Here is a 13,105-nt window from a genome sequence, read left to right as displayed (position 1 = left end):
TTCAAATATAAAAGACAAGGAGAGGTAACACTTGATTCATTCCTTAACAGTTACCTCTCTTTGCTTGTTATCTGTACGTTGATCTGTTACATTTATTTATCAAATATTCAATACAACTATTGAATATGGCTAAAATTTTAAAAGATTAAAATATCTTTTCGTAGACGTTACAAAGTAATGGATGCTAATTACTTTTTGCAAGCTTTTTAATACGCTAAAATATGGTCATTATAATATAAAATACAGCAAAATGATTAAATTAAATTAGAGTTTTTATGTCTAACAAAGCCAACGCCAACTTTTGGCTTGTTCTGTTTGATGACGTCATGACGGAGAGACCTCTAGAAGTGTTGTTACAGTAAAGCAATTAATGCTGACCTGACATGAGTTACGTACAAAGGTCTGAAAGAAGTGGATTTTATAACAAGACCAATATCCCAGACATTAAAGATCTCAGTGATCACGAGAGAGTGATCATAGAGGTCGTGACCTATGTGTTCCTGTGCGGAGGAGTCTCCATTTTCGGGATAGTCTCCAACGTGGTGAACATGGCCATCTTCTTCAAGCAAGGTCTCCGTACCACCATGAACATCAGCTTCTTCTCGCTGGCCATTTCCGACGTCTGCAGCCTGGTCACCCTCTTCTGGTTCAGCCTCTGCATGAATCCTTTGTTCGAGAACTCGGACGTGCCGTTCATCTCCAGGGAGATTCAATACCTGACCGGAGGCTGGCCGTCCTTCTGCTTCGCCCGCATCACCAGCTTCATCACCTCCTACATCACCGCCGAGCGCTGCCTCTGCATCATCTCTCCTCTAAAGGTCAAACACATCATCACTCCTAAGCGGACCCTGGTCACCATCGTTTTCATCTACATCTTTATCTTCCTCTCTACTGTCCCAGAGTATGCTTCCTCCTATATTTCCTGGAAGCATCATCCCATTAGGAACCAAAGTGTTCTCGGCCTGGTCTTTTACCCGAACAGAAAAGACATTGAAGGCCTTGGCTTCGTCCTGAACGCCATTCTGGGAACGTTCTCCTACATTCTAATCATTCTTTTCACCACCATCTTAGTCTGCAAGCTCAGGCAAGAGAACAAATGCCCCACTAAGAACTGTATCAAACCAGACAAACCGGAACTGGTGACCAACAGGAAGAAAGCAGTAAACATGGTCCTGATCATCGCTGTTATATCCATCGTGTGTTCAACTCCGTGCATTATTTTCTCGTTAGTTTCATTTTTTGAGCCGGAGTTCAGCATTTTAGGAGGCTACTGTAACATCTTTCATGTCGTCTGGTCGTTTGGCTTCCTGTTCACGGGCATTAACTCTAGCGTGAACGCCATTCTCTACTACCAAATGAGTTCCAAGTATAAGAAAAGTTTCCACGACATGTTCTTCGGGAACTACAGAATCAACAGCCTGGTTCTAAAGGACAACAACAGTGGACTGTCCAACTCTCTCAAACATTTTCATAGCAGAGGTTTTCAGACTTTCCTACCTGATGTCAATAAACAGAATGAAACATAAAATCTTTATCTTCGGAGCACCATTTGGAAAAATATGGATTCTATGAAATATATGGGATTTTGTTTCCTATTGTTGGACGGATACAAAGTTATAATGTGCATTGTGTCTACTTACAGGATGTTAATTCACATTTATTTGCTATTTCATTGGCGAATTCTTAAAGAGTACACATTTTGTTAAATAACATTAACAACCAATGATTTTTATAATTTTGTGATAAGTGTGTCTACAGCATCCTATGTGACAAATCAATATACATTAGAAAATGTGTTCACTTTGAAAACTAACGAGTGAATGGAACATTATTTCTTTTTATTCATTTATATACTTTTTGAAACACTCAGGAAGTCACTTCACCCTTCCCATCCCCGAATATTTCTACTACAAATAATTAATACTTTTATATTGAGAATCTAGTTATAATTCAAACAAATATAAAACTATAATGATATATAATATGATGTTAACAACTACATTGCCTTTATTTGCGGATTGATAGATATCCAAACACTATATGGTAGGTAATGTTTTAGAACTTGCTTTGTCTATAGTTTAAAATACTTCAAACTGGTGGAATGTTATAGGCCAAAACCGTACTGAACAGATTCACGTCAGTGAACGGAACAGACATATTTCTTGTTTGAATATTTTATGAAATCCATCTTTTTATTACAATTAATTTCACTTTTCTCACAAATGTTTTTCAAATTTCTACATATGTTTCAATAATATATTTTAAATCCAATTACAACGTTCTTTTGTTGTTGTTGTTGTTGTTGTCCAAGTATGATGAGATTACTTCCATATATGTTAATACTATGGGCGTAGAAAATTAGTTAGACATTGAAATATCCGAATGTTTGGATAAGAAAATAAAACTCAGTGATAAAAAAAAAAATAAGATGCGAAACTTTGTCAATAAATTGTGAGCATTCAAATATCCAATCTTTTTAATGTAAAAGTAACATACCATTCAAATGTTAAAATTATACGAATAATAAGCCATATCTATGTAAGCATTTTGTCTTTTGTAAGTCTGTAAGTCATAGGTTTAATAGAAAGCTAATGGTTTTTCGCGAATTGCAGCAATCAATACGAATCTATCAAAACCGTGTCTTAGCACGACATATATATATAGTTTCAATATATTTTATAATATAATATTGAATTTACTTAACAAAATTCAACTTTATCTTTCCGTTAGTTTAGCAATGAGATATCTATCTGCCGCCACATGTGCTTTAGGTTTCCGCCTATTTGGCGGTGACGTCATCAACACCCTCTTTATCATTGTCAGGTAATCTATTTGGACAGCTCTCTCGGTCATTTCTTTTTTTTCTTTGTGATCGGAGTAGCCTCCACTTTCTCCCGTGCTATCTCGTCTGCAAGTTAGATCTAGGCCATTCTAGGCTACTCCATCTCTCTTGGTTTCTAGTCAGACATGCCCTCGTTGTACTCAGTGGAGAACTTGCTAGCAGGCGAGATGTCAGTAACAAACAATAAGTAAAGTTTCCCTTTCAGACCTTGCCATCTCTGGGGCAGAGGATGTAGAGGTCATCTTTTTCAGTGACCCACGGTTAACGAGGGTGTCAAGTGGCCATCACAATGACCAACCGCCTTTACTTTTCCCTAACTAATGTTAGAGCTGAGTGGACTCAGATGCGCCCTAAAGATCTCAAAGTTAAAAATCCCAGTCTGAGTATTATGTTCAAATTTCTTTGGCGCCTAGGAATCATAACTCTAGTTGTGTTGTTTCCACTAGCTCAAGACACATTTACAGATTTACCTGTCCCTGGTGTAAACAGAGTTGCTTGGCAATGAAGTTCCGTGTTTTCTAACACAAAACTAATACTAATATGTTGTCTAAGTTACACGGAAGTTCCTCTAACACATAACTAATATTAATATGTTGTCTAAGTTACACAGAAGTTCCTCTAACACATAACTAATACTAATATGTTGTCTAAGTTACACGGAAGTTCCTCTAACACAAAACTAATACTAATATGTTGTCTAAGTTACACGGAAGTTCCTCTAACACATAACTAATATTAATATGTTGTCTAAGTTACACAGAAGCTCCTCTAACACATAACTAATACTAATATGTTGTCTAAGTTACACGGAAGTTCCTCTAACACAAAACTAATACTAATATGTTGTCTAAGTTACACGGAAGTTCCTCTAACACATAACTAATATTAATATGTTGTCTAAGTTACACAGAAGTTCCTCTAACACATAACTAATACTAATATGTTGTCTAAGTTACACGGAAGTTCCTCTAACACAAAACTAATACTAATATGTTGTCTAAGTTACACAGAAGTTCCTCTAACACAAAACTAATACTAATATGTTGTCTTAGTTACACGGAAGTTCCTCTAAAAAAAGGTCGCGTATCAAGATTGGATTTTTTTAAAAGTCAATACGTTTTTTAATATATCTTCATAAACAGTGTTTAGTTAGTTTGTATTCATCACGCTACTGTTATATCTTTTAAAATTCTAGATATTTTTTTTTTTATTTCCTGAAAAAGATTTAAAATTAAATGAAAAAAAACTTTATCTTTTTGTTGTTGAATTAATATAAAACCACGAATCAGTGACAACAGTTTTAAGTATTAAAACATAAAATAACAGCCTATTCGAAAATACAATCATGGAACTCTAATCTCGACGGCAATCCTCCAGCGGCCTGTGGAACATTTGAGCCTAAAGAACATCAGAAACAAACGAAACTAATATCTGGAAGTAGATCTTCTTAAGGGAGTTGTCCTTCCACTTGAAACAGTTAACATCAGCGTAACTACTGTACAATAACAATATAGATGAAAAATTGGAACAACATTCACTCACGAAACACATTCACATTCACAACCAGCGCTTTATGAATGTACTTCTCGATGACGACATATGATCTTGTAACACTCTGACCGAAAGTGGCATAAAGGAATTTTTTTTAAATCTTTTAGTTTTAGTCCTAATGGAAAGGAGACCACTTCGTTCAGATCTGGTATAACAGTGGTTTAATGGGTGCAGGCTGCAAGAATCGAGAGTGTTTTGGAAAGGCATCTTTCATGAAAAAGCTCTTCAAGAGATGGTAGCTGTATTCGAGTGATATTCGATGCTTTTTTAATTAGTCTATTTAGTCTAAGTCTTTGTGCCAGTGAAGTATCATCATACCAGCAAGTGATGGCAAAGTTAATTAGACTGCTGATGGTTGCTGTATAAAAAAGTTTAATAATTGTTTTGTTGATGTTAAATTTTCTTACCTTTCTGAGATAGAAACGTCGCTGGTGAAATTTTGTGCAGAGGTTTTAGGGTTAGGGTTAGTATTTACTAACAGTATTTACCTTATTTCAGTTTGTTGTTGATGTTTGTTCCTAGATATTTATATTCTTGTATCTGTTCTATGGCTTGATTGTTTATCTGAATTTCTGCAATATGACAAGTGTTATTATTGTTAGTATCAAAGTTATAGTCATTTTTTTTTTTTTATTTTTAGTGATTTTGCTTTTTGATATTGCAAGTATTTTTTGCGGCATCGGTAAGAGGAAAAGCCGAAATTAGTTTTGTGTTGTCTGTCCGTCTGTTTGTAAGTTGCGTTTAGATCTCAAAATCTAGAAAAGGTTTTGAGCATCTGATTTCAGCACTTTTTGTGGCTTGCTAAGTTTAGGAGCATGGTATCCTTTTTGTTGTTTTTGAAAGCGAAACGTTTTTGTTTTTAAATTATTTTTTTTTAATTAAAATAAAACACCACTATTACAACACTACATAAATGTATGGAAAACAATTGTAACAAAGAAAGATATATATATATATGTAGATTTGTAATATTTATGCATGTCGATTGTCAAAACACTGTTAAAAAATAAATGGATATTATATTTATGTTTTCTGGTGCGTAAGTCACTAACAGTTAATCGAAAATGTTTATTTTAGTTTTAAAAGAAGAAGTCAAAGAATACACATCGAATGTACATATTAATATTTAAGATGTATGACCAGACCCAATATAATTTTATTACAACATTTTTTCCAAAAACAATCAATGTTTCTTCTATTATGGATCTATATGGGGGTCCGGTGGCCTATTGGTAAAGCGCTTGGCTCCCTAACCAGGTTGTCTCTGGTTCTCATCCTGATGAAAACTGACTCTTTAGGACCACCCAGCTCTAATTGGTACCTAACATTAGTTGGGGAAAATAAAGGTGGCTGGTCGTTGTGCTGGCCACATGACGCCCTCGATAATCGTAGTCTTATAAACAGATAACCTTTACATCATCTACCCTATAGATCGCAAATTCTAACCCTAACCCTAACCCTAACCTTTGTTGGGTTTAGCCCAATCTACTGTATAAAATTCTTGGTCCTGGAATATAAAATACTAAAAAATTAAACCAGTTATTACTTTTCAGGTATAAAACAACTAAGCCATTTTCACGATCGAAATCGCATCGGTTGAATTTACCGACAACGATTTTTTTCTTCAGAATTTAGACCCAATATGTTTTTAAAGCCTACATTTAAATTTCTAAAGTACACTATTAGAATAACTTCCTCTTTAAGCACTTATTAACACTATTTTGATGGGTAACTATCTTTTTTCCAGTTCTTTTTTAGCGGCCCCCTTAAGGGGAAAAGCCGCTATTAGGTTTGTGCAAAATGTCCGTCTGTCCGTCTGTCACACTCAGATCTTGAAAACTAGAAGAGATATGAAAAATATTATTTCACCATGCGATGCGGCTTGCAAAGTTTAGGTGCAACGGCTACTTTTTTTTTCTAAAAGCAAACCGCTTAGTTTATAAAATTAATCATGGAAGCGATTTTTTCATAAAAATACACCAATTCTAAAACAATACATAAATGTAAGTGAGATAATATTACAGTATGTTAAGAAAGAAAGACAATTTTTTGTGTGTTTTCAGTATCACAAAGTCAAATATATGTATGAAATATACAAGAAATGTTTACAACAAATATAAATATTAGCTAAAGATGTTATTTCTGGTCAACTAGCTGCTATAATTAAAAGAAAACATTTATGTTTGTTAATAAAGGCTACGAATGCACTTTGTATGTAAATATCACGCACATTTTTTTTAATGGACTTCTTATGCAGCGACTTTCGTGTAGTAACTTGACGTCGCGATAAGTCCAGACCTGAATTAGTTCTTTAAAAATGTTTAAATAATCAGATTTAATCTACTTGTTGTTTAAACCCCATCAGAAAAAAAGAGGCTAATTTTGTGCGTTTTGTCTGTTAGTTGGTCTGTCCGTCACGTTTATAAAAAAAAAAAACACTAAAAGTTAATGAAAATCTTAGTTAGCCTTTAATGTTCCTTCCGAAACATCGCAATAATTTTAAGTTTTTACAATACATTGTTCCGGATGCTTTTGTGAAAAATAAATAAATGACTTCTAACTTATATTAGATTACTTATATTAGGTCTGCGTGCTTTTTCAGTTCACGGACCAAAGGTTTGGAACTCACTCCCCATTGATCTCAGACAGACAACATGCTATACCACTTTTAAGAAGAACATTAAGACCTACTTGTTTAAAACTTTTTTAGATTAACTGTTATTTCAGCAGTTGTGTTTATGTTTGTAATGTTGTTACAGCGCCTTGAGCCTACATTTTGTTTGTTAACAGCGCTTTATAAATAAAATTATTATTATTATTATTATTATTATTATTACATTTAAATTCCGTGCTTAAACATTACAAAAACACATGATCAATTATTTGTTTTTCTGGTTTTTAAAAGTAAATAGAATATAAATGCTAATTGAAAATCTGAGTTATATTTTATTAACTATTAAGTTGTTCCGGATATTTTTTTAATAAAAAAAAATATGTCAAATGAATGTTTGAAATCGCATAATTGACTTGTATATATTACACTTATATTCTTGGACAATACGTCACTATAGTTTACCTATCAATATCAAATTGTTCCTTATTTTCATCTTAAAACAAATTTATGTCAAATAACTGAATTCTCTTTTTTTCTTACTGTACATACAAACATCCGGAACAATCTATTATAGATACTTAAAACTATTGTGATGTTTCGGAAGAAAATTAAAGGTCAATACATGTTTCATTAGCTTTTATTTTTTTTTTATTTTAGATTAACATGACGGACAGACAGAATGACAGACAAAAACCAAAAAAATGCGGCTTTAATTCTAATATTTAAATAAGACATAATAGCTTGATTTAGATCTAATCTAGATTTTTTAAAACTAGATCTAGATTTTTTACAGTATATCTAGATTTTTTTAAAACTAGATCTATATTTATATTCTAATTAAAATCATTGTATATTATAGATCTAGAATTATAGACTAGATCATGATACAGAATTTCAATTGTAGACTAATGTCCGTTAGCGTGTTGGACTGTATATCTCGATGGTCCCGGGTTCATACCCTGCTCGCTGCCATCCCCACGGTCCAGCGCGAGGTTTGAACAAGGAAGTTAATTATCTTTAACTTTGAAGGAACATCCGAAACATGTAAAACAAGAAAAAAAAACATTTTTTTACAATGGCAAATGAATCTTTGAAGCATTATTACTTTTGACAATCACGTGTTGAATATTCCTTGCGAATAGGCAAATCCGACAGGGATCAAACGGGGGCCGCCTCTGAGTTTGTGTGACAACACAAACTCTCTTTGTAATCTTGTTTTTTATTATGATTACTTCTACACAGATCTAGATCTTAAATGTAATTCTCCTCTAGATCTAGATATTTATGAGATAGAATATGAGGAATTATCCTTAGATCAGTGTAATTATCAAATTGTTTTTACTCAGAACATAAAACATTTGTATGAAAGTGTGTATGTGTGTGGAGAAAATTACTACATTTTGAAATTTAAATAATGTATTTAATGATAATGTGTAGCGCGATATTAAAACGACTAGATCTAGATCTACAAATAGGGCCCTATACTACAAAAATAAAATAAAAAAATAAAGGTAAAAATCCTAAGAATTATCACAGTACATATGAGACCTATTAAAAATGTACGGCTGTGTTGTGGTTGTGTGTTTTTGATTTATTGTTTGTCTGTTTGTTTGTTTATTTTTGGTAAAGAGGCTATGTATATTACGGTTTTGTCAAGACAGGTTGTTCTAAAAAAAAAGTTGCGTCTCTAGATCTAAGACGGACTCACTAAAACTAAATATGGAAAGAATGGACTAAGTTGCGAATAGTGAAGTTTCTACTCTCCAACAGTTCTGCAGGAAGAGTTCAGCTTCAATAACTTATCTATCAGTGCTTCTATAATGTACAGGTTTAAAAAAGTATCTACGGCTAGGAGCACAAACCAAAAAGGTGATGCTAACTTTAACGTTGGTGGTTAGAACATAGAGCTCTATATGGGAGAAGGACAAAAAGTTATGCGTTGTTATTGTAATTCTGGCTGCTCCTCTGGATATACAAGGGCCAAAAGGAGTTTTTAAAAGTAGTGTCTGTATTAAGTGTGTCTTGGGGTACTTATAAATGCAGGCAGACGAGAGGGCTACATATTGGATGGGCCTAAGAAGTATTTATGCATGCTCTATATTAGTGAGTTTCAACTGTAGCGCGGCACGGGTATTTGCTCATTTAAGGTATGTATTCCAATTTCGGCATTTTGGCCTGGTTGCATTTTGGCCTGGTTGCATGCGGCTTCAGAACGAAACAGGTGGATGTCACTCACAGGGCCGCTGAATACACATTTGAGACCTAAAGAAAATCAGCTGACGAGGACAGACGCAGACGGCGAAAACAACATCTTAATCGACCACCGGCGGACAATGGTTATGTTTTCCCTGGATGTGTTAAAATATATAGGTCACAGCTGGGGCTGCGTAGGCACGGGAAATACTGCATTCCTCATTAATCTTTGGACTCGAAGACTAGTCTTATTATATAGTAGCGAATAATGCAAACCTAGAATCTTTCATTGCGACATTTCCTTCTGTCAATAAAAAAAACAAGAAAAAGGCATGCACATTCCCTGTATTCTAGATCTATAGAGTTGAAAAATAATGTAATTTCAATTTAATTAGTTAGGAAATGGGATCTACATTAATCTTTGAGCATAATCAAAATGAACCAATACTGGCTTTAATAGAGGCGTCTAGTGACTATATTGGGTTAATTAGGGTTTGACCCATTTAAATAAAACGAAAATTAATACGTATTGATTCATGTTTATTAAAGACCTTGAACTAGATCTAGAATAATCTCATACCGACAACTGTTTTATTAATCAATCATAACCAAAGTAAAACAAAATTTTAAAATTTTAAAACCATTTCAACCATTTGACTCCCAGACAGCTACAAGAATACCTTGTATCTAATCAGCTCACTCTGCAGGCCCTTTTACCTCTTACGGGGGCCACACCATGTGTTGTCAAGGTATTGGCAGAAACGCTTACTATTCGTACATTCGTAAGAATATTTCAAAAGTGATGAATTAAGCTATGACCTTGAATTATGCTTCATCTAGCACTGTTAGACTTTTCTAATGTTACTCAGACAAACATCCACTACATCGAACTATTTTAGGCTTTGATATAACGCGCAACTTGTCATTGTACATACTTGAATAGTTTCTATACTATAATCTAGCTGTCTGGATTTAGAAAATGACAGATGAAAAGACAGATAACCTTTGCGAACTGATGAAAGTGACAGATACAGCTCACAGGAGGTCAGCGTAATATAATAATGTTACTAATGAGAGCCCTGGAGACAATGATAGATATTTAGTAATCCGAGTTGCCTAACTATTCCAAGTTACAGAACCTGATGAGACTCAACGTGACGTTCGGAAAGATATTTAACAAGGTCTGAGAAACTGTTCCGAGGAAGTGTTTTAACTCTATCTCACCTAACATCTGACTCTTCCTTATTCTCATCTTTGCTCTCTTCCTTCCGTATTTCTTCTTCATATCTCCCTCCATCTGCATCTCTCGCTCCCCCGATATCCTGACGTCACCATTCCCTTCTCTTTTCAAATAGACATGTACATCCGCAGTGTTTGGCCTTAGTGTAAACACAATATAATCTCTACTCTTCTCAGACTTAGTGTAAACACAATATAATCTCTACTCTTCTCAGACTTAGTGTAAACACAATATAATCTCTACTCTTCTCAGACTTAGTGTAAACACAATATAATCTCTACTCTTCTCAGACTTAGTGTAAACACAATATAATCTCTACTCTTCTCAGACTTAGTGTAAACACAATATAATCTCTACTCTTCTCAGACTTAGTGTAAACACAATATAATCTCTACTCTTCTCAGACTTAGTGTAAACACAATATAATCTCTACTCTTCTCAGACTTAGTGTAAACACAATATAATCTCTACTTTTCTCAGACTTAGTGTAAACACAATATAATCTCTACTCTTCTCAGACTTAGTGTAAACACAATATAATCTCTACTCTTCTCAGACTTAGTGTAAACACAATATAATCTCTACTCTTCTCAGACTTAGTGTAAACACAATATAATCTCTACTCTTCTCAGACTTAGTGTAAACACAATATAATCTCTACTCTTCTCAGACTTAGTGTAAACACAATATAATCTCTACTCTTCTCAGACTTAGTGTAAACACAATATAATCTCTACTCTTCTCAGACTTAGTGTAAACACAATATAATCTCTACTCTTCTCAGACTTAGTGTAAACACAATATAATCTCTACTCTTCTCAGACTTAGTGTAAACACAATATAATCTCTACTCTTCTCAGACTTAGTGTAAACACAATATAATCTCTACTCTTCTCAGACTTAGTGTAAACACAATATAATCTCTACTCTTCTCAGACTTAGTGTAAACACAATATAATCTCTACTCTTCTCAGACTTAGTGTAAACACAATATAATCTCTACTCTTCTCAAACCTATGGAACGGAAGTTGCGTTGAGCTTTAGGATGCAGGCTAAAATATATTGAAAATATTTCGTATTGAGAGTAAGTATTTGAACTCAAAATATACATAACAAATACAAAGACATTTCTGATTGTTCACATTTTTTTAGGAGGATAGTAGCATTTTTACTTGTGTCGATAACTCCACTCTAGTTTGCCATAGAAAATAGATAAATTAACAAAACATTTTCCTGCCAACCCCCCTCCCCACACACTAATATTTACGCAAAAAAAAATTCTGTTATCGTATGATCTTGATTAAAGTATAATATTTTGTTTACATAACAATTATAATATATAACGTTAAGCAGAATTATTTATATATATACAATTATATGTATATATATATATATATGTGTGTGTATATATGTATATATATATTCATAGAGAGTGAGAGAGATAGAGATAACCTTTAGGTCTCAATCTACATAAAGAGAGATAGAGTCTATGTCGTCCTCCTTGTCTCAGTAGAAATTCAAAGTGATAGAACCTGTGTGTCTCACAGACGTTCCATCTCGGTATGGAACACAAAAATACAAGTGCTAAAATACTACAACTACACACACACATAAACATAGCAATATCAACAAAGAAGATAACAATCCATATGAAGTAGATCAGTGATGTCCTAACTACGGCAAGAGGGCCACATCGTGCCTATGACACAACGCTCTTCGACCCTCCATAGTTATTTGACTAGACGTCTTTTAACGGTTTCAGCTCCTATGACGAGTGTGAGGAAATGGCCCCAAGATAAACAACAACTTTGGACACCCCTTAATTGAAAAATTGACTTTTAAATATGAAAAAAATACTTATTAAGTACTTTTAACTTAGCCTAGGTTCTCAAGGTTTCCAACCTGACCCTATTGCCCAGTATCCACTAGTCCAGTCTTTTTTTCTCTAACCCTTAAATTAATGGCTCAGATGGTCGTCCAAGTAAAATAGTAAAGATCATGGCTAGTACTTAGACCCGATTTATCGAGGGATCGGCAATGTATGATCAGGAGACTCCCCCCCCCCTTCCCGTTACGGCAATAGAAAACCAAATCTTGTATCTATGGTGTAGATATGAGCCTCACTTCTTGTAGCACTGCTACCTTTCAACATAGCATCGTATATAGCACTGCTACCTTTCAACATAACATTGTTTATAGCACTGCTATCTTTCAACATGGCATCGTTTATAGCACTGCTATATCTTTCAACATAACATTGTTTATAGCACTGCTATCTTTCAACATAACATTGTTTATAGCACTGCTATCTTTCAACATAACATCGTTTATAGCATTGCTACCTTTCAACATAACATTGTTTATAGCACTGCTACCTTTCAACATAACATTGTTTATAGCACTGCTACCTTTCAACATAACATTGTTTATAGCACTGCTACCTTTCAACATAACATTGTTTGTTACTGCAGCACTACTCCTGATATATTATGTCTGGCATTATGTCCACCTCCAGGATGGAACTAGAAACAAATAAACTAATCCATACAGATGGCTTTCAGATCACGTGGTTAGTGTACGGAGTGGGCATAGTTAAGACCTTGATTAGGTGTCTGTGTGTGTGCTCGCTTTCCAACATTAGCTCATAGAGTGCCTTCGATCATAA

The 13,105-nt window shown here is 34.2% G+C and overlaps 1 protein-coding gene across 1 annotated transcript; it reads left to right on the top strand.

The window, feature by feature from the left end:
• Positions 1-383: 383 nt before the first annotated feature.
• Positions 384-1,526, top strand: LOC106060482 (uncharacterized). Its single transcript, XM_013218385.2, has one exon. It carries the CDS (start codon positions 384-386, stop codon positions 1,524-1,526), a length of 1,143 nt encoding a protein of 380 aa, XP_013073839.2.
• The last annotated feature ends 11,579 nt before the right edge of the window (positions 1,527-13,105 follow it).

Source organism: Biomphalaria glabrata, chromosome 7, assembly GCF_947242115.1.
Source record: "Biomphalaria glabrata chromosome 7, xgBioGlab47.1, whole genome shotgun sequence".
Classification (NCBI taxonomy): Eukaryota; Metazoa; Mollusca; class Gastropoda; family Planorbidae; genus Biomphalaria; species Biomphalaria glabrata.
This window is presented reverse-complemented; position numbering and strand designations above follow the sequence as displayed.